Source organism: Acinonyx jubatus, chromosome E4, assembly GCF_027475565.1.
Source record: "Acinonyx jubatus isolate Ajub_Pintada_27869175 chromosome E4, VMU_Ajub_asm_v1.0, whole genome shotgun sequence".
NCBI classification, from domain to species: domain Eukaryota; kingdom Metazoa; phylum Chordata; class Mammalia; order Carnivora; family Felidae; genus Acinonyx; species Acinonyx jubatus.
The window spans coordinates 41,438,555-41,461,478 of NC_069395.1; the positions used below are offsets into that span (position 1 = coordinate 41,438,555).

The 22,924-nt window shown below is 46.7% G+C and overlaps 1 protein-coding gene across 4 annotated transcripts in view; it reads left to right on the forward strand.

Moving 5' to 3' along the window:
• Nucleotides 1-17,050: 17,050 nt before the first annotated feature.
• KIAA1614 (KIAA1614 ortholog) overlaps nucleotides 17,051-22,924 on the forward strand; it is a 51,725-nt gene continuing 45,851 nt past the window's right edge. The window contains exons 1-3 of one of the 4 annotated variants that reach the window (XM_053209674.1): nucleotides 17,051-18,211; nucleotides 20,763-21,706; nucleotides 22,428-22,491. In XM_053209674.1, the coding sequence (XP_053065649.1) occupies nucleotides 18,114-18,211; nucleotides 20,763-21,706; nucleotides 22,428-22,491 (1,106 nt within the window). In that variant the 5' untranslated portion in view covers nucleotides 17,051-18,113. Of the gene's footprint in view, nucleotides 18,212-18,369; nucleotides 19,176-20,762; nucleotides 21,707-22,427; nucleotides 22,492-22,924 lie in introns of those variants that run through there. The other 3 variants (XM_053209673.1, XM_027074420.2, XM_027074419.2) reach the window with 3 other exon arrangements.

The window sequence follows — 22,924 nt, forward strand, 5'->3', positions numbered from 1 at the left end:
ACCCCATCCCGTCTTCATGATGGGAGACAGTAAAGAGGCTTCTCTTGTCCAAGACAGCACATGCACCCCTGAGGATTCTCATAACTCAGCTGGAGACATGCTGGGCCAGCTAAGGGAAGATAGGGACTATACACTAAAGGAGCCATAAGACAGTCTACAGATATTGATAGGACTTGGAGGAGATCCTGAGGCTGCTTGAAGAGAGGAGCCAGAATATAAGATTGAATAGAGAAGAGTTTTTAAATTGGAAGTGCTCCCCAAGATACAGAATTTAACTCCCTAGCAAAGATTCCAGGAGTTGGTGCCAACTTGCTACTAGCATGGCTCCTAGAAACATGGAAAAAGTGATGGCCCGTGTTATTGAGCGGAATTAAAATTCCAGAATTGCCTTGGCAGACAGTGAAGGTAGGGCTAAAAGCTCAGGAAAGGGGGTGCTCTGGATACACTATGGCTGGAAGCCCAAAAGGACAGACCATGGACAAAGGTCCTAAGGGGTACGCTGTTCAGAGGTGCACTAGCATCACTAAAAATTCAGAGTTGACTCTTCTGTGAAGATACCACCACAGAGCAATGTTGTTTGATAGCAGTGGGGATGATAAGACTGAAACATTAGAGCCAGATGGCAGCACAAAACCATCCAAAGCCAGGAAGTCACAATTACTGTCATCACTGGCAAGGTCAGAGTGGCAGCCGACAGGGTCAGAACCATAGAAAGTTAAGAGAATGATTACTAGAACAGTGTCCCTAGAAACAATATGGGTGGGCAGTCACCCAGCTTGTACTACTCAGCTTATACTAGCAGAAGAAATAAACAATGGACAACTACAAAGCTGAGGGCAGTTGCCCCAATAAAAGTTCACAATCCCTTGCCCGATTTCTGAACCTGAGCCAGTTTTCAGACCCACAACTGCTGACAGAAGAGGTGGCTGGGTCCATAGGGGGAAAAATGCTGCAATATCATGGCAAGTACACACAATAATGATTGGTAACTGTGCTTTAGGGAAAAGGAAATAGACATTTGATGACAGTTGGACATAGGGCCTGAGTTGTTATTGATGGCCCAAGACCTGAATCATCATGGCCCCCATGTTACAGTGGGTCTGATGATAGTGGCCAGATAATAAATGTAGTCCTGACCAATGTCCAGTTTATAGAGATCCACAGCATCCATGGTCAGTCTGCCAATATATAACTGGAATGACCTATTTTGCAGTTGGCCCAACCCCCGCTTTGCATACTTGGTCGGCAAAATAACAGCTATCATACTGGGAAAGGCCAAGTGGAAGTGTCTTAAATTAACCTTCCACCCCAGACATATAAAAATGTAAAGTCATATTGTGGGGAGTGGAGAATAGAGATTTATTGCCATATTCTATTCATCAATTCCTCTCAATCCTTATTATTTTGACCAGTCTGGTCTCTGAAAGAACCAGATGGAATAGGAAGGGCCACTAGACTATCACAACCTCAGATATAATAACCCCAATTGCAGGCCAGTGCCTGCATTAGACCAGATCAATATCACCTCAAGTATATAGTATACAGCCATTGATTTGATGACGGTATTCTTTTCTCTTTCAATCAGAACAAAAGATCAGAAAGAATTCCCATTTCCATGGAAGTAATATACATTACAGTTTTACTCCAAGGCCATATTAAGTTCAAACATATTGGTACCATCTGGACACCCACGGAACGTCACATTTATCTATTACATCAGTAATATTATATTGACAGGGTCAGATGGACAAGAGGTGGCTAGCTCACTGGAGACTTTTTATAAGACGTGTGTTTCAGAGAGTTGGAGCTAAACCCTGAGATAATTCAGGAGCTGTAACATGTTCAGGAGTCCAAGAATCAGGTCTAGTAACCAGGACATGTGTAAAACAAAAGTCAAATTATTACATCTTGTACCTCAGCATGAAGATGGAAACATGCCTGGTAAGCCTCTTCAAGTTCTTGAGTCAGCATATTCAATACCTAGAGATACCGTTTTGATTCACGGCACCTTGTGACATAGAAGGCAGCCAGCTTTAAGTGAGTCCCAGAGCAGAAAAGGCCTCTGCAACCAGGCCATGCTACCATGCAGGTAATCCCGCTCCTTGGGCCATATGATCTGACAGACCTCATGGAATTAGAGTAAGGAAAGACATCATGTGGAGTTTGTGACAAGCTCCAATGAGAGAATCACAATGCAAGTTCCCAAGGCTCTCAGCAAGGCCATGCCATCTGTAGTGAAGAATTGTATGCCTTTGGAAAACAACTCCAAACGTGCTAGGGGGCCCTAGTAGAAAGAGTCAACAACTAATTTTGTCCCTAAAACTGCCCATCAAATGCAGCACCCTATAAGACCCGGTGAGACTGACCCAGGGACGATCCATCATAAAGTGGAAGTGGTACCTCCAGGATTGAGCACAAGCAGGATGAGAGGGCACAAGCAGGCTGGGCTAGCAGGTAATTCAGACTCCCTGTCGTCTACCATGATTGCCCAAGAGTTCCTCTTTCAGGGCACATCTATAGCAGTATGAGGGATCCTGTAAGACTGACTGAAAGGAGGGAAAAACCCGAGTTGTTTCATGGCTGGGTCAAGTCCATGTGTGAAAGCTGAAATTGGATAGCAGCTGTACTACAGGCTCACACAGGGGTAGCATTGAAAGACAGGAATGAGAGAAAATCCTCCCAATGCTCAGAGCTTTGAATATTGCACTTGGTCATCCACTTGGTGTAGAAAAGAGAAGTGCCCCAAGGTTAGAATATATAGTGGCAAATGGCTTGGCTAACTGATGAGGAAAAACAGGAAAATTAGGGATAAGGGGTCCGGGGTAGGGGTATGTGGATGGACTTGTGGAAGTGGGCTTGGGGGGGGGGGGGGGGCGGGGCACCTGGGTGGCTCAGTCGGTTAAGCATTCCACTTTGGCTCAGGTCATGATCTCACGGTTTGTGAGTTTGAGCCCTGCATCAGGCTCTGTGCTGACAGCTCAGAGCCTGGAGCCTGCTTCAGATTCTGTGTGTGTGTGTCTCTCTCTCTGCCCCTCCCTGCTCACACTCTCTCTGTCTCTCTCAAAAATGAATAAACTTCAAAAAAAAAAATTTAGAAGTGGACTTAAAGTAGGAACATCTTTGTATCACATGATTACATCCCCAGAGAGCATCCACCATTGATGAGGAAGAGGACAAGCAATTAGACAGATGACTCAGCCCACCGACCTCAACCAGCCTCTCTCATCGGCCACTCCAGTGTTGGCACAATGGAAATATGAACAAAGGGTCGGAGCAGAGATGAAGGCTATCCACGGGCCAATGGCACAGATTCTCACTTACCAAAGATAATTTGGCTACTGCTGCCACTGGAGATATCCCGCCTACTGCAGCGAGCAGCACCAAGTCCCCAGTATGACGCCATATTGGTTGCTCTTCCTCAAGAGACAAACTCGTCACTTGGCAACAAGTTGACCGCATTGAGCCCTTTCCATCCTGGAAAGGTCAGAAGTCTGTTCTTTGTTCTCAGCATATGTACATATTCAGGTCACGGATTCCTGACCACAGAGTGTCAAATAGCACCACTATGTGAAGGCTTACAGAATGTTCAATCCACTGGCATGGGATTCCGTATAATATCGCCTCAGACTAGAAGACCAACTTAACAGCATAGAAGTTATGTGAAAGAGCTCATGACCATGGGATTCACTTTATCGTAGCATACAATTCATCACCTAGAAGCTGCCAGCCTGACCTAGCTATAGTGCCATATCAGAGGTAACATTCTGTGAGTATGGGTGTCACCCTCCAGGATTCAGTATATGCACTGAGTCAAAAACCTATATATGGTACCGTGCCCACAAAAAAGACACAAGGGTCTGAGTACCAAGGAGTAGCCGCACTTACCATCCTATTTATTAATCCACTTTCTGCTTTCTTTCCCCCTAACTCTGAGCTCTGCAGGCTTTGCAGTCCCGCTGAATTGTGAGCTTCCTATGTCCAAGCACTAGCAGGCAAGAGTAACCTTGTCAATAGTGTAACTGACCTGATCATCAGGAAGAGGAAGGGCTGCTATTACACGATGTGGGCAGAGAAGAATCTGTTTGGCACCCAGGTGTAGAAAAGATGTTTTTGTTTCAGTGGACGCTATGCATCATTTATAGCATACTTTTCCAGATTATCAGATTCTGGTCATGTTCCATGTCTTCAAGCTCTTTTTCAACTCTTTGTAAATTGTAGGTAATTATACGTAAATGCTGTCTCGTCTGGTAGTGATTTTGATTGACTTCCCCCTGTTGGAAAAAAAAAATTGGTCTCTACTTGCAATTCATCCCAACATTCCTTAATGCCAAGTATGCCTGTGCTCTTTTGACTTTCTTGAATACACACATATAATAATACACATATAATTCATTCATCTTTGTGGCTGAGAGTCCTGATTTTTTTTTTCTAAAAATAAAATTATCTTTTAACATATGTGACTTGGGCACATCTGGTACTCTCTTGCCCAATAGTGGCTGTAAATAGAGAGCCATAGAAACCTCAGCTTACAAAGGGGCTCGCGCCCCTAGAGATGAGGTATGGGTCCTATCAGACTAGCTTCCGAAGCCAGGAGGAATGGTAACTGATGATGAAAGGCATCCACAATGGATGAGCATCACTTGTGACCCAGAATCCCACTGCACCATTTGGGGCTGGCTCATCCTACTAATTTCTCTCTTCTGAGTTTCTTCTCAGGAAGAAAAGCTCACCAGAATCCTGAAAGAACTGCTGTCTGAACTTGTATGGAAAAGCAAACTGAATGGCACAAAGAGTGAACTATGGTGGACACAGAAACACACTGCCCAGACCTCTCTCCAAGAAAGGACCTGTTTCGCAGGGGTGGGCACAGGTCTGGGGGCTACGGGAACCAGTGTCTGAGCTCCTTCAAGGTCTGCCTCAGCGGCAGAGAGCTGCCTCACCCAAAACCATGCCCTTCCTGGGGCAACCCACACACGTTCAGTGACTAGACAAATCCACATGGAGTGAGTGTACTTTATACCGGGCACATAGAAGCACAGCCATCTTGTCCCCACACACGACACTCTGAGCTACCGCATTCGCTCCAGAGTTCCATGCTGGGTTGGCCAAGGTTTTGTCAGCCCTGCACTGCAGTTCAGCTCCTCCCTGTCCCCATCCTCCTTCTCCCCCTTCATTTCACAGCTGCAGATCTCTAACAAACACCATCCACCCCCAACCCCCTCTCACTGCCTTCTTTTGGAAACCTACCCTGAAGTGCTAGTCCCTTGTTTCTAACCATCTTGCCTCTACCCTCTGGAACGTCGTTTGGTTTGTTTTTTTTAAACACTCATCCAACCGTGTCATTTCATCAGTGACTCAAAATCATCAGTGACTTATCAAACCAGGGTATTTGTTCCTCTAGGTATGCCAGGAGATACGAGAAGTCAAAAATTGTACTCTCCCGTAATTTTAAACGTTACCTACAATCAGTTCTATGCACAGTTGGACACGAGGCCCGTTGGAATCTTACCTCCGTCTGTAAGGCCACCCTCATCTCTGTCTGTTCTCAAAATGGAACCTCTAGGAAGGCATGTGTCTCTGTCTCTGTGCGTGAGGCTGATTCTCCAGAGAACCCTCCCCTCCTGCTCTTTACCTGCCCAGGCAGTGCCAGTGAGCACTACTTCTCACTTACTCCTTCAAGAAGATTAACATGCCCCCATTATTATTCCCCATTAGAACACTTCCTTATCTTTTTTTTTTTTTTACTTTTTTTAATTGAAGTACAGTCAACATACAATGTTACATGAGTTTCAAGTGCATTAACATAGTGACTGGACACCTCTCTACATTATGCTATCCTCATCACAAGTGTAGCTACCATCTGGCACCATACGACGCCATTGTCATTGACTGGATTCCTTATGCTGTACCTTTCATCGCCATGACTTATTAATGCCGTGACTGGAAGCCTATACCTCCCACTCTCCTTCACCCATTTTGCCCACCTCCCTACCCCCTTTTCTCTGGCAACTATCAGTGTGTTCTCTGTATTTATGGGTCTGTTTCTGCTTTTTTTGGGTTCATTCATTTGCTTTGTTTTTTAGATTCCACATAGAAGTAAAATCGTATGGTATTTTTCTTTCTCTGTCTGACTTTTGCACTTAGCATTGTACCCTCTACGTCCATCCACATTGTTGCAAATGGAAGATCTCATCCTTTTTTATGGCTGAGTGATAGAGCACTCCTTATCTTTACTAAATCTGGTAACTTTGGGGCGCCTGGGTGGCTCAGTCGGTTGAGCGTCCAACTTTGGCTCCGGTCATGATTTTGCAGTTCGTGAGTTAGAGCCCCGCGTCGGGCTCTGTGCTGGCCGCTCAGAGCCTGGAACCTGCTCCAGATTCTGTGTTTCCCTCTCTCTCTCTGCCCCTTCCTCACTCATGCTCTGTCTCTCTCTGTCTCTCAAAAATGAATAAATGTTAAAAAAATTTTTTTTAAATAAAAAAATAAATCTGGTAACTTCTCAGTCTTCCCACCACTTCAACACCACCACCCCCCCTTCATGCTAGACTGTTCTCAAGGGCTAGAATGCTATCTATTTTTCTGTCTTTGGTGTCCAGCCATAATGCCTAGCTTACATTAGGAAAGATTAATTGAGTAAGTTGAACAAATTCATCAAAATGTGTATGGATGCTAATAGCTTTATTCATAATTGCCAAAAACTGAAAACAAGAAAATATCCATCTATAGGTAAATGAATAAACAAATTGGGTATATAGTCTTAGTCTGGTAAGGCTACCCCAACAAAATATTACACACTGTGTAGCTTAAACCACAGAAATTTGTTTTTTATTGTTCTGGAGTCCAAGATCAAGGTATCAGCAGATTTGGTTACTCCAGAGGCCTCTCTCCTTGACTTGCTGACGACTATCTTCTCACTGTGTCCTCACATGGCCCTTTCTCTGTGGATGTGTCAAAAGATAGTTTTTAAAAGAGAGTGTAATCATGCCTCTCCTATAGCTATAAAATGGACACATGTCAGAAATTTTATTTAGGTCATTAATTAATGAGAGAACCAGTACAATGTTACAACCTACTTAAAAGAGAATCCAAAACACGGGCAAACATATAGACATCTGGAATGTTGAGAAAAACTTATAAATAAATGCAAAATCAGCAATATTTGGCTGGTCAATATTCATGGGGCAATTTCTCTAAACGCAACTGGCATTTCTATGGATAAAAATCATTTGTACTACTATCCATTTTTCTACAACTTATAGAATTCTAAAGTAACTTAGATAATCTGGAAGGAGGCACTAGATGGTCCCCCCAATAATCTTTTTGATCCATGTCAGCATCTTTCACGTTTTCCCCTATAGTTTAATTAATGGCTAACCCCTCCACCCCAAATTATACATTTATTTATCAAGCCGTGTGACACAATTTTTTAAAAGCCACACAACAAAATCCTCTAGTCTCAAAAACCCTAGAGAAAAATCCTTTTCAGCTTTAGCCAGTTAGCTAAAGCCTGCAGCCTGGTTGAGGTCCTGGGGCAAATGGAATCCCCTTCAGTTGTCCTTGTTTCCTCTAAATCTTCACAGAAATGGCCCGACACTTAGTAAGAGATATCATCTCAATATCAATATTAGTAAGGGAAAGACTTTTTGTCTTAGATGCTCCATATCAAAGAGTGAGAAAAAGCTAACCGTCTTTCTGGTGATGTGTAGGGATCTACCAAACATGATTTTCTTCCTGGGGAAGAAAGAAAACTCATGGGCCCAGCTCCCAAGTCTGGTGCCGAAATGGAGCTGGATGTTGGGGGAGAAATGTCGGGGGAGGGACCCAAGGGAGAGAAGGGAGAATAGGAATCCAGAGGGGTGATTCTGAGTGAACAGCATCTTTTTTTTTTATGTTTATTTATTTTTGAGAGAGACACAGAGTATAAGCAAGGGAGGGGCGAAGAGAGAGGGAGATACAGAATCCGAAGCAGACTCCAGGCTCTGAGCCATCAGCACAGAGCTGGACATGAGACTCAAACCCACGAACAGTAGTGAGATCGTGACCTGAGCCGAAATCAATGCTTAACCGACTGAGCCACCCAGATGCCCCTTAAGTGAACAGCATCTTGAAGGGAAAAGTAAACAGCAATGAACTGTACAGACTACGTCTGTAGACATGGCTGCTTATGAAGAGGTGATGCGGGGCTCAATGGGAGCAGGACTTCGCACATATAAAGTCAGAGCTTTCAAGGGCTTGAAAACCCCCAGACACTGGCCCTGCCAGAAGGCTTTCTAAGAAGTTGCACAGAATCCACTTGGGCCTGATCTCCGAGCCTACTTGACTCAGAGCTCTGCTTCCCTTAGCTCACTACAGATGGTACTTGACACCCTGTCTTAGCCCACTGACACCCTTTTCCAGGATGCTCTGAAAAGGGCCACTGTGTCACAGCCGTTCCATACCTTAAACACACGCCTCCACACACAAGCTGAGACCTCTCCCAGGAGCTCCTTGAGGACACCCTAATGTCCCCGCTGTCCCACCCACCCCTTTGCTCCCTACCATAGCACTTTTAAATTGGTTTGGGGCCCCAACCTCTTGAGTCAGGAGTGCCTTACCTTTTCATTACCAGCTGATCTCTTTATTACTTTTACAGATACTAAGTTTGTTAAAAAAAAAAAAAAATCTGTCCAACAAACCTACCATATTTATTGCATAATAATCCTTGTCCCCCTGACAACCAATGCTGCCATACTGACTTGATACAATACCAGTCAAAAGCAAAGACACTTCTCATGGTAAATGTATAATTTCCATTAGACCTCTTTAAATATTAGAAATAGCTTATACTTTTCTCCCCATTAGGTGTCTGAGGACCCCAGGTTGGGAACTTCTGAGGGCTAATGCTGTATGGGTACCAATCAAGTCTCCCTAGCTCTCCCTTTTCACAGATGGGCAAACTGAGGCTGTTAGTTTTAAGGTGCATTGACATAATCAAATTGACAAAGAATCAGAGTATAAATTGGGTTTTTTTTTTTAAAGTCTCCCCTTTTTGGTCTCTAACTCATAGTACTAGGTTTTCTAAAATAAATAAAATAAAATAAAATAAAATAAAAAATAAAATAAATAAAATAAAATAAAATAAAAAATAAAATAAATAAAATAAAATAAAATAAAATAAATATAAAATAAAATAAACAAAATAAAATAAAATATAAAATAAAATAAATAAAATAAAATAAAATAAAATAAAATAAAATAAATAAAATAGAGCTGGGAGGGGCTGCTCCTTGGCCCTGAGGGAGGCTTCTCTGCTTGCAGAGTGGACCTTTCTGTGGGATCTTGGAAAGTGCTGTACAGCAGCTTCCTGCTCCCCCCAACCCCCGGGGTGGAGAGGCCTGGTCGATCCTGGTGAGAAGAAACCTAAGAGGCCATCTGGTCAGGTGGTCCCAAAGTGGACATCCCAGGATGTCGATTGTTATTTTGAGGGAAACAGCTTCTATGGTCAATTACTTTTGAGGAAGGCAGGGTGAAACAAAGGCAAACTCATTTAGTCTGTTTTTGTTTTGTTTTGTTGTTAGTTCAAAACTTCCCTGAACCTCTGAAATGCCTTTGGGCCTAATGACCTGCCAAGAAAATGAGATAGCCTATATTATTACCCAAGCTTATGGGACCTGCTTTCTCTTTGTCATAGGAGACATACAATGATAAATAGAGACAGAGTCTTTGCCCTCATAAAGCTTACATTCTTGAAGGCGAGATAGACAATAAGAAAAAGAGTTGCTGAATGAAATCTTGCCATTTGCAATTACGTGGATGGAACTGGAGGGTATCATGCTAAGCGAAATAAGTCAGTCAGAGAAAGACAAACATCATATGACTTCACTCACATGAGGAATTTAAGATACAAAACAGATGAACATAAGGGAAAGGAAGCAAAAATGATATACAAGCAGGAGGGGGACAAAACAGAAAAGACTCAAATACAGAGAACAAACAGAGGGTTGCTGGAGGGGCTGTGGGTGGGGGGATGGGCTAAATGGGCAAGGGGCATTAAGGAGGGCACTTGTTGGGATGAGTACTGGGTATTGTATGTAGGGGATGAATCACTGGAATCTACTCCTGAAATCATGATTGCACTATATGCTAACTAACTTGGATGTAAACTAAATATATATATAATATGTATATTATATATATATTTTTAATAAAGTTACTGAATAAAATAATTATTGACTATAATATCTAACCTCCACCTAGGAATAGGGATCTGACTCAGAGGGGTGAGGTATATTTTGCTGACTCCTTATCTCTACCCCACTGTGGAGTACTGTTTACCCAGTTCTATCTCCCTGATGCCCGGGAGACTCATCCTGTTCCCTGCAAGGGACAATACCACCAATCAGGGAAGATGCTTACTGACCCAGTAAACTTAAAACAAGAAGAGCCACTTCTTTATTTGATGGCTTACAGAAGGAAGACAGTGATAAGTGGTCCTCTAAAATTAAATGGCAGAGAGAATGTTGATTGATACTCTCAGAGAGGAAAGTTATTCCTCTAAATGCTTTTTATAACATTATAATGACTCCTTTTCTGCCTATGTAAAAAGCCTGAAAATATCAAAAAGTATAAATTACCCAGGCCCCCAAACTCAGAGATGAATATTTTGATGTATTTTCTGTCTTATTTTGTATACAGAGAAGTACAAATGTAGATTTCACATACATGTTTTATATACTTAAAATCCAACTGTAGATTGTTTCATATCCTGCTTCTTTGCTTAACGCTAGTATTACATGAGCATGTTCCTTTTAAAAAAATTTTTACTTATTTTTTGCATGAGCATATTCCTATTACACACATTTCAAAATAGGGCTTACTTCTAATGGCTACATAATGCTCTACCTTTTGAAGATATCATAATTTCCATTTTAGTTGGACATTTGGGTTGTTCCAATATTTTGCTCCTATAAATAATGCCAAATGAACTTCCTTTTATCAAATCTTTGTCCTTATTTTTTAGTTCCTTAACACAGATCTTAAGAAGGACGGGGGCACCTGGGTGACCCAGTTGGTTAAGCATCCAGCTTTTGATTTTGGCTCAGGTCATGATCTCATGGTTCAGGAAATCAAACGCCTGTCTGACTCTTTGCTGACAGCACAGCAAAGATTCTCTCTCTCTCTCTCCCTCTCTCTCTGCCCCTCCCCTGCTCCTGCTGTCTCTGTCTCTCTCTCAAAAGAAATAAATAAGCTTTAAAAAAAAAAGAAAGAAAGAAAAACATTGCTTTGTCCAGAGCTGTTAGCATACTTCAGACCCCTGTTTCATAATGCCACATTGTCTTTAAAAGTGCTGTATCCCCACAAGCAGTATATGAGAAAGCTCATCTAACTGTATTCTCCCCAATGTTCAGTATTAACATTGAAACATGTTTTGCTATTTTAAAGTGTTAAAATGATAACTTTGGGATAGTTTGTTTTCATTTCTCTGTTTTCTAATGATTTTAAACATACCATTTTATGGTTATTAACTGTTTATAGTCCCTCTTCTATAAACTGTTTATGTACTTTGCTCATTTTTCTTTTCTTTATTTTGTTTTACTTTTTTTAAGTTTATTTATTTATTTTGACCGAGAGAGTGCGTGAGCAGGGAAGGGGCAGAAAGAGAGGGGGGAGAGAGAGAATCCCAAGCTGGCTCCTCACTGTCAGTGCAGAGCCCAGTGTGGGGCTAGAATTCACAAACTGTGAGATCATGACCTGAGCCGAAATCAAGAGTCTGAAGCTTAACTGACTGAGCCACCCAAGGGTCCCTTTCCTCTGCTCTTTAATGTAGTGGTATCACATTGTGATTTAATTTACACTCGTCTAATGACTAATAATTTTGAGCACCTATTCACATGTTTGTTGATCATTTGCATATCCTCCTTGTGAAATGCCTGTTCAAGTCTTTGGTCCATTTTAAAAATTGGTTTCTGTCTTTCCTTGATTTTAAGAAGTTCAGGTATATAGTGGCCATATATAGATATTGCAAACATCTTCTCCAAGTCTGTGGTTTGCCTTTTCAGTATCTTAAAGATGATTTTTGACAGAGATTCTTAATTTTGACAAAGTCCAATTTATCACTTCTGTCTGAAAATTAGTACTTTTTGTGCCCCCTGAGGGAAGATTTTCCTGACCCAACACCATAAAGATATCGTCCTGTTTTCTCCTAGAAGCTTGATTGTTTTGGCTTCCGTATTTTGTTCTATAATCAATCTCAAATTACTTTTTGTGAATGGTATGAGGTAGGGGTCAAGGGGTCAAGGTTTATTTCCTTTCTGATATGGATATACAATTGACCTCGCATTGATAATTGAAAAGACTATCCTCTCTTGCAATGCACTGCTGTAGAGCCTTGGTTGTACATCAGGAGACTGTGCCTGTGTGAGTCTGTTTCTGGACACTCTATTCTATTTGTCTATACTTTTACCAATACCACATTGTCTGAATTGGAGTCATTTTATTGTAAGTTTAGGATCTGTTTTTATACTATGTGCATAAATATACTGTGTGTATACCATGTACATATACAACATACTATATATATATATATATATTCATACTATATTATATAGTGTGTATATATATATATATATATATACTATATTCATTCTGTTACATTGCTCTGACTGTTTATTTTGGCATCAGTCCATCTCTATATTAATTATTATAAACTTATAGCACAATTTTGTATTTTGTAGAGTAAGCCTCCTCTCATTTCTTTTTTTTCTTTCCTTCTCTTTCTTGTATACATTTTTTTCTCTTAAATATTTTTGCCTATATATGGACTCTTGGCTGAAATTATATTTAACTCTTTAGATCCAAGGAAAATTTTCATCTTCATAATATACAATAAGTATCAGGAACATGGAGTAAATATTTCTCCATTTACTCAGGTCTTCTTTTACATAGATGGTAAAGAGGGGTTTTTTTTCATATATAGATTCTACATTTGTAAAAAATTATGTTGTATGTACATTATATATATTTTAAATTATGGCATGTGTTGTATGTATATTATATATATGCTACATATTACATACATTATATATATTATATGGTGTGTGTGTATACACATGTGTATATATATATATATGCATATATATATATATATAATGTACATTGTAAACATCCATATATTCACCACCCAACTCAAAAAAGCATTACCTCTGCCTTTGAAACCCTTCATACCCTTCTCTCCAATTGTCATCTGACATTTTTTTCCCACACTGAGGCCATTATGTTATTATCTGTTTTAATAATTCTCTTGCTTTCCACTAGTTTGACCGCCTATGTAGGGTATGTGCCTCTAAAGAATTTTCTGCTTAATGCCATCTGTTTCTTTTTTGACTTGTTTGCTCAACAACCTGTAAGAATCAGCCACGTTATTCTGTGTAGCTATCATGTGTTCATTTTTATTGATATCTAATATTCCATTTTACAAATATGCCAAAATTATCTTTTCTACTATTGATAAACCTTTGGATGGTCTTCAGATGTTTTGTACTGTGAACAATGTTGCCATTAACTTTCCTGTAAATGTCTTTTGGCATAAAAGTTATTTCTAAATGGGCTATTACTTTTCCAGATTATACTAATATATTCCTTCATCATCTCTCATATGTCTTAAGCAAATTATTAATAGATTTCTGGGCACTTTTCTGTCTTTTCTCAAGATGAAAAACTGTCACAAACATGACTTCAGGGCTGAGTTCATCCTCCAATATCTTTCTCCCTGAATCTGCTTTCATTTGTAGATGAGAAAATCGACTCAGCCAAGATGATAGTGGTTATTGACAGATAAGTTAAAGCCAGGTGCCCTCTCCTCATATTGATGCCCCCACCACAGAGCAGGCCATGGTAGAGTAGGAGGGAGAGCATTAAAATATTTTCCTAATCCTAGTCATTTCCCTGTGATTAGGATTATGAAATGAAAAGCTGCTCTTTGGGCTCGGGCATAGGAACAGATGCCTAGCAGAGTCAGGGCAGAGGTGGGGTGAGTGGGCATCAAAGGCAGTGATGTCCAAAGTCTTTATCTTCGGGGAAGGTCCCTGTCCTGCCCCAGTGGGCTCCCTGCTGTGGGGAGTGGTTCAGACTAACTGAGGCCAGGTAAGAACCACGCTTCTGTTCTCTGTGGGACTTGGTCCATTCAGGCAGGTGTGGCATAGGAGAGCATGGCATGTATGTGTTCCCGCAAGTGTGTGTGTGTGTGTGTGTGTGTGTGTGTGTGTTGGAGTGTGCAGAGAGGCATGACAAGGTAGTTGCTCTCTGGAGGGCCCAGATGTCATGTTGCCTGACCGTATGTATTTCTGGGATCCTCTCCCACCCTGTTTGTGCTTCCCTCTCGTGATCTGCTCTCTCTCCTCCCCCATCCATTTCTTCTTCTGGGAGCTATTTTATCTCCAAATTTCCAGGCTCACTCAGAATTGGAGTCCCATACCACTGCCGGTGACAAACGGCTGTTTGGAAAAGAGGGAGGAAGGGCAGAGGCAAGTAGGCCTGGACATCAGGTGAAAATCAGAGTTGGCCAGGAAGTCTGGGTGCTGGTCCTAGCCCTGCCAGTGACCTACTTTCTCACAGACCCTGGGGCAGGACTGGCCAAGTCAAGAGAATGAACCAAATCCTTTGGAAGGTGACCTTGATCCTTTGAACAAGCAGCACCCCTCTTCTCCTGTCACGCATCCTTACCTGACAAGGATTTTTTTTCCTTCTTTTAAGCGCCTGGCGTTTAGTCAATACCTTTTATGTGGCAGGCACGTTTCAGGGGCCAGGGACACAGATCCGGATCAGGAAGTGCTCTGTGAAGTGTCAGTGTGACAAATGGTCTGGAAGCAGTGGGCCCAGGGTGCTGTAACCCAGGTTAGGAGGACTGTGGCCGGCACTGGGGAAGGCTTTCCTGAGAAGGTGCCATGTGAGCTGTGTGGGAGTTCCAGGAGGAGACAGTCAAGTTGGCACGTATGTGGAGGGAAGCAGGTGGTTCAGGCTGGAGGAAAGGCTGGGCAAAGGCAAGAAGACATGACCCAGCATGCCCGTGGGGGGGTGGGGGTGGGGGCTGGAGGTAGTTCCGTGTGGCAGGCGTGCAGGATGGGCTGTTGGGCCGTGAGCTCACACCGGAGGCCCACCAGGCCATATGAAGGGGTTTGAGTTTGCACACAGGGCCCGTGCTTCTCCAAACTGAGCCTGAAAAGCACTCAGGAAGACTATTAGGAGACAGACCCCTGGGCCTTACTCCAGCCTACAGAATCAGAACCTCCACGAGTCAGACCTCGGAATCAACCCTTCGCCGTGTCTCAGGAGAGTCCGCACAGGCCCAAGGAAGTGGTGGGGGAGTTCTAAGCTGGGGAGAGGCAGGCACAAGGGAAACAAGTCCCAGTGCTCTCCTGGGCCTCTGCTGGAAAGAAAAGTCCCTGGGGCTATGAACAGCATCCCCAGAAGCTTCTTCCAGGGTCCGTGGCCTGTGTGTTGAGACCAGGTGTCTCATGACCGAGACAGGGGCAGGCACAGAATTGGGGTTTCCGGTTGGACAAGCTCCCCCAGGTAGTACAGTAGAGGGACGGGAGAGGTGTCCCTCCCACCCCATTCCCACGCCACTCACCCCTAACGGTGTCACCTTATAGGACCATCTCTCACCCATCCCTTCATCCTACATGAAACCCGATTTCCACATCCTATACGGCTCCTTATTCAAGCTGCGTGTTCAGAACGTGTTGGGGGAAGGTGAGGAGGAGGACTGAGGCCGTGTTTTCACCCAGGCTAAGGGGAAGGAGGCTTCTTGGGATGGTGGGTTTCCTTAGTTGTTCAAAGCGGTTCCCTAGTTGTACGAGCCCTAGGAAGAAGGCTATGCGATGGCTTCGTACCTCCTAGTGTGATTGTGTCCCTCCTCCTAGACTTCTCTCCAGAAAATGGTAATGACGGATTCTGATACACAGGACGTAAATTAGTTCTCCAGTCCAGAAACGTGCTGTGCTCAAGGGAGCCCACCTCCTAGGGGTTCCCACGACACAGAACAGCACCCAAGCTCCTCACCCGGACCCCAGAGGAGTCACCCCTGCTTTGCAGCTTCAGCCCTGCCCTTGCCTTTTTTTTTTTTTTATTTTTTTTTAACGTTTATCTATTTTTGAGACAGAGAGAGACAGAGCATGAACAGGGGAGGGGCAGAGAGAGAGGGAGACACAGAATCTGAAACAGGCTCCAGGCTCTGAGCTGTCAGCACAGAGCCCGACGCGGGGCTCGAACTCACGGACCGTGAGATCATGACCTGGGCTGAAGTTGGACACAAAACCGACCTAGCCACCCAGGCGCCCCACCCTTGCCTTTTAACCAGTGTAACTTTTGCACTTTAGAACAGTGAAGCCAGGCAGTTTCACACCTGGATGCCTGTGGTTATGCTAATCTCTCTGACAGAAATGGCTCTCCCACCCCTCCCCCTCTGTCTGGCTAACTCCAAGACCCACTCTCTTCGATACCCCTCCCACCCAACACACACCTCAGTCTTGCTGTTCCTGGGAGCAGACCTATACCTCCACCCTGTGCTACCCTGCCTGGGGAGCACTCATATGGAAGTTTTGTTTCCCTTCCCCTGCACCAACTTGACCAGAAATTCCTCAAGGACAGGGCTTATGGTATTACATTGTGTCTTTTCAGTGCCTGGCACGTAGTAGAAACTCAACAGATATTTGCTGAACCAGACAGAATCCAGATGAATGAGAAGCGCTCTCAGACATGTGAATGCCGTGATAATTTAATAGCTTGTGAGGATTTGCCTGTTGGTATTTTTAGATGGCTTTTAAAACCTCTATAGAGATGTGACACCCATTCCCCCTACATTAAGTGTAAAGTAACAAACGTAATGAGTCAACTGAAGGTGATTATTTGCATCTCAAAAGGCGGGGGGAGCAGGTTTCCTTTAAACATTAAGCTTTTGCTGGAACTTTCAGAAACTTGCCTTGCAGATCATTAACTTCTGGGGGTGGGAAGCAGGAGTCCTAAAGTTACCCTTAAGAGTCTGAGCTCTGAGAGCCTCTGGAAGAAGGAAGCAAGGCAGAAGAAGATCGTGGAGCCATACAGGACTGGATTCAGATTCTGACTATATTAGCTGTGGGCCCTCAGGCAAGTCGTGTAACCTGTCTGTACCCCAATTTCCTTATCCCTAAAGTGGAGATGTACTATACTGACGTTGTGATTGTTGTAAAGACCTAAAGGATCCTATATTGAGTACCTTAGCTCATAGAAATTCCCCAATAACCGTAACAGTACTGTAGTTAGCTTTGACACCGCACACGGAAGAGAGGTTTGCAAGGTTTACGGGACTTTACCCTGGATCGCAGGAATGAGAATGGCAGAAGGTATCCAGACAGGGAGGGCCAGACTGTGCGGCAGCGTAACTTTGCTCTTACAGCACTTCACAAGTTTTTGATTCTTTAAACTAAATCCTTCCATGCTGAATGTGCACAAGCAGAAGGCTGGTGACAGCGCCGGGCAATGTGGTTGAGGGGAGGGTCTCGGACTCTAGAGAGCCTACCACTCACTAGCTCTGTGATCCTGGCGAGATCACCTCACTCAGTTTCCTAAGCTGTAGAAAGGATGCTCCGTACACCCTCCATAGACGGCACATAACCGTATTATGAAGTGATCAGGATTAATCAACAGCACAAAGTGCCCTGTTGGAAGAACTGATTGCTCTGGGAATAATGGAGAGAGAGGGGATGCAAGAGCTTTGGTCCCAGGCTTTGGACACCTGACAGGAGAGAGCTGTTTGAGCTTGCGTGTGTTCTGTAACACAAAGGGTTTGCCCTAGATAATCCCTTGGGTTCCTAAAGTAGCCCAAGGCCAATCTAGCACAGTTCCCCAAACAGCTGCTCTCAGGCCTGGGGGGTTGTGCCCGGATGCCCCCACCTGCTGCAGGATAAGTCCTACCCACTCCAGAGCCAGGCCTCCTCTGGAAACCATCCTTCCCGCGCCATCCCCCCCCCCCCCCCCCCCCCGGTATTGTGTGGTCCTCATTGTGCCCGTGCCTGTCATCTGGATGGTGACGGTAGTGAGCAAGGTACAAACAGGAGAGCAAACCATTTTGAGTGAGAAGCTTGTCATCTGAAGCAAAGATGGATGAGCACTTTGCCTTTGTAGAGATTTCTGGAATCTCCTGGGTCCTAACTCTTTTGCTGTTTCCCGTCCTTTGTGTAGAAATGTTTGGTAACAGGTGAGATTCTGTTACCTCCCTCTGGGTGGCAAGAGAAAGAAAGCCCCGTCGGTTTGGGTCACTGCTGCAGGTAAAGGCATATAGTACAACAATGGTTTTCGGAGTAGATTCCTTAATGCCCCTTACCCAAAAGCCCTTGGCTGCTACTTGCTCCCGGGTGTGGAAGAAGCGACCCGGTCTCTTCAAGAGTCCCCAGGACTCTGAGAACCGATCCCTATCCCAGGGGCTGGCAACGCAGGGACCAGGCTCTCCCCCTGACCGGGCAGGATGAGGGAGCCCGCCTCCACTCCGGGTACCCGCGAGCGTCTGGAAAGGGCACCTCGGAGAGGGCGGACCGAGACCTCGGGAAAAGTTGTCTAAACAAAGGGCATTCCTTAGCTTCCCCCGGGACAGCCGAGCCTGCTCCCCAAGCCCCGGGTGTGGAGTTGCACGCTTCTCCGGGGAGCCGGGGAGGAACGCGGGGTCTTCCTGGCCCTCGCCCGCGTGGAGCCGCGTCCCCCGCTGCGCACGCCCCGAAGCCTGGCCCGGCCCCGCGCCAAGGGGTCGGTCCCCCGGCGCCCGGGCCCCGCTCGTCCTCCCGCCCTTGGGACGCTCCGCCGCCGCGGCCGCGAGAAGGAGGCGAGCGGAGGGCGGCGGAGGCCTGAGTGGGGGCCCGGTCCCGCTCCTCCAGCCCCTTCCGCCGCCCCGCCTTTCTGCCCTCCGCGCTCCCTCTCTCCGCTCCCGGCCCGGGGCGCGCCCGGCTCGGCCTCTCTCCGCGCGGGCAGAGCCGGGACCTGGCAGCCCATGCCGCTTCCTTCCAGCCCGGGCCGCGCCCGCTTGGCCCTCGGACCCCGCAGGCAGGCGGCGGCCCGCACCCCACACCGTACGGCGGGGCCGGAGGGCAGAGGGCCGGAGCAGGGCCGCGCCGCGGGATGGAGGGGGTACCGGAGGCGGCGGCGGCCCAGCCGGCGGGCGGCGGCCCCCAGTGAGTACGCGGGAGCGAGGCGCCGGGCGGGCCGGGGCGGAGGGGTGGGGGAGGGGGGGGAGGGGGGTGCGAGTAGGGGCGCGGGGGAGGGCGCGGAGAGTCCTTCCCGCTTCAACCTGTGGGGGCGAGAGCCGGCGCCTCCCCGGAAGGCTGCCCGCGCCCCGGGGAGCCCCCGTTGGAGGAGACGGGTTCTCCGGGGGCGCGGTGCCAGAGGCTCCCCGTCGGAAGTGCTTTTCCCCTGGCTGGGATTGCCCCGAACCCCCTGTTTTCTGAACTGAACTTTACAAGAGAGGATTCGGCGGCCGGGCTGCAGGAGAAAGTTGTTAACTTCTAGATCAACCGGTGGAGGAAATGATCTCGCCCGCCTGACGATACCCCTTGCGCTTCCCCGGCGTAAGGCTGATGTGACATTTGCACTGTGTCCTTTGCTTTATGAAGTGTGTACATTCCTGCAACGTGTTTAAGTCGATTGGTCGTAAACGACTCTTTCGGGGAATTCTGTGATGAACTTTTTCGTCAACATATGAAGTGAAAAATTAACTCCTAATTTGTAACTTAAGTAAATATGGATTTTTCTACACAAGCCGTTTACTTCAAGTGAGACATATATAAACGTATGGTGTTTCAGAGCATTTTCTCAGAGAGCGGGTGGATATTAACACGTCGTGGCACGTATGTGTGCACTGAACCACTTGGTGAATAAAATCCCGTGCTCATTTTCATTCCCTGTGAAGACTATGACATCAACCATGCCACCAAGGAGTGTTGTGATTCTGGCAAGTCACTTAACCCCTCCAGTCTGGATATTCTCCTCTACAGAATGAGGGGGGTGGGGGGTAAGTGATCACTTGATCACTGAGTGCTTTGAAAAAGCCCCAGCCTTGGAAGGAGAAGCTTTGCTGTTGCAAACCCGGCCTCCGCCTGCGTGACCGAATCTCTGTGTGCCTCAGTTTCCCTGTCTGTGAAAATGAGGAGGATAATCCCATCCTGGCAGAGTGTGTGAGGATTATTTGAGAGTGTCTGAAAGCCCTTGCAGGCCTGCCTGGTACCCAGTACATGTGGACAGGAGTCGGCGACTAATCGTGGCCACCCTCTGAGCACAGCCCCATGCTGCAGTCCTGTGGCTTGTACACAGGTGGGCACCTTGAACCAGAGAGTCAGATCCTGTGGGGTATCTTCCTGAAGCCCCTCATCTGCACTGGCTTCCCTTAAAAAGGGAAGAGCGTGTCCGCTATTAGCAGAGGTTGATATCCTCTGAGGTCACTTGTCAGCAAAGCAAGAGGCCAGGGATTAGGAAATCTGGCCCCTGTTTTCACTCCGGTCCACAGTTGGCTGTTGTTTGAAGCTTCATTGTGCTCCATCTGTAAAATGGGGGTAGAAAAACTAGAGCGCTCCTCAGACTTGGAAGAAAAAACTCAATAGTAACTTGTTTGTCCCATCCAATGATTTATACTTTTCAAAGCTCTGTCCCCACGTTTTTCTCATCTGGACAGGGCTCAAAACCAAGGCACTCTGGGGACCCAGGAGGGTGTTGGAGCTACTAGCCATATGCTGGGTCTCAGGAGCTTTGTCTGTTTTCTTTTCCAGAGGGACCAAAACAGGGAGCGGGACAGCCAGTTCCAAGGAGATGACCTCAGGTGTGGAGAGAAGTGGCCCTGAGCCACAGCTGGATAATGGACACCTCCCAGGACCCTGGTCCTGCTCTCTGGAAGACAGAACACCCAACCTGATGGTCCCCCAGCACCCCGGTGCACTGGGGATACACCGCCAAGGTCCCTCTGTGCTGGAGTCCAAGGTGAGGGCCTTGAAGGAAAAGATGACAGCAGGCAAACAGGGGGTGAGCCCCTGCCTCACTTCTCAGGAGAGGCCATCTAAGAAATCCAAATGCAGGCGGGTCAGGGTGGGTGGAGCTGGGACTCTGTCAGAGGGGTTTTCCTTGCCGGATGCTGAGGTGGTCCTCCCTGCTCAGAACCTGACTGATGCGCAGCTGGACAGTGTTGTCAACAAGAGTGAACCTGCCAGGAAGGAGGTTCCCAGACCGCCCAGGCCGCCTTCTCCTGGGCTTGAGTGCTGGAACGGGAAGAGCCCATGGCCTCCAGAAGCAGTGTGGGCATTGCCGGACAATGAGAGGAGCCTGCTTCCAGGGCCTGGCTCTTTGCCAGAGAGCCCTATCCACAGAGTCACTCCGGGCCGGCCTGGGGGCCCTGGTCCTTGTAACAAAATCACCCACGTGCCCCACCTGAGGAAAGGAAGGTCATATACCCTTCAAGATGGTCTAGTTACAGGTGGAGACCTGGACAGCTTGTCTCTGACCTCCGAAGAAGACTTTGTCCCCAGGCCAGCCCTGCTTGGGGGGCTCTGGCGAGCTGGAGACCTGGGGGCTCTGGGCACTGGGGGCAGTGCCTTGTCCCTGTCTGACCGGGTGGAGAGGAACCGCCTTCTGCTGCAGGAGATGCTCAGTGTTGGGGGGCAAGGCCCCGCCAAGGTGGAAATGTCAGCCTGGACTCCATCCCGGGACAGAGGTATACCAGGTGAGGCTCACTCTGTAGGTCTGGGTGGTGGGGGCAGAAGGAGGGAGTCCAGGAAGGGACAAGTGGGAAGAGGGCACCTGCGGAGGGGTGGGGCGGGAAGGGGAGAAGAGCACAGCTGCCTGTCACCTAATTCATCAAGAAGTCCTTTTATTCTGGCTCTGACATAGATTCTCTACCTGTCTGCTGAAGACCCCATGACCTCCAGACCAACAGACCAACTGGAGGCCACCCTCTGCTTGGCGTGGAGGCTACCATGATTTCTTCCCTTTCATTCTCTCTTGTGGTCCTTCTGGAGTGGGATTTTGCACCTCCCTCCGCTGACTTGCCCTCAGCTCCCAGGGGACCTCTTTGCCTCCTGGGGGAAACCCTACCCACAAACAGGTCAGGTGTTTTGTTAGGTGGGCCATACTCGGGCAGCGGGATGTGAAGTGTTCAGGTCCAAGAGCGCCTTCTTTCACGTCCTTCCTCCCACCCCAAAGTCCATTCCTCACCCCACACCTGACAGGACCCACACGGTCCCCTGGGCCCATGGCCGTGCCCACCAGCTGTCACCGTGACAGGCCGTGCCTCCACTTCTTAGGCTGAGACACAGAGTAGAGTTGAATTTATCTGGGGAGCAAACTGCTTGTGAAGAAGACTGTCTTCTCCATGTTCATTGAGTGGCCCCTGAGAGCCCAGTTTCTGGCTCTGCCCTGATCTCTGCTTCTGTTCTGCCTCCTAGAACGACCACCCAGGGACGTGGACTGGGACTCAGGCATCTCCCTACAGGACTCAGACCAGAACAGGTAAGAGCCCAGGGTGCGCACCTCCTCTCCTGGCCTCCTTGCTGTGGTCCCCTCACTTACCCAGCACTGGGAGAGTGGGAGACCTCGAGAAAGCAAGAGGCAGGCAGATCCCACACCAGCAGACCAGTGCACAGTGGGCCGCTGGGGATCCTCCTATGTGAGACCCCATAGAATGTGCCAGTCACCCCCAGCGCCCACTGGTGCCTGGCTGCCGCTTGAGCAAAACTGCTGGGTGCAGGGCACAGTGCCATGAGTATACCAGCAACCTGCTCTGCCTCCCTGGGTCATATCCCCTGTTCTGGGCTCTGTCTCTTTATCTTTAAAGTGGCCCAAATAGTATCTGTCTGGTTGACTTCCCAAGACTGTTGTGAGACTAAAATGAGAGAAGAGTTTTGAAAATCCTTAGGGAGGGTACACAAATGCAGAGCTTTCA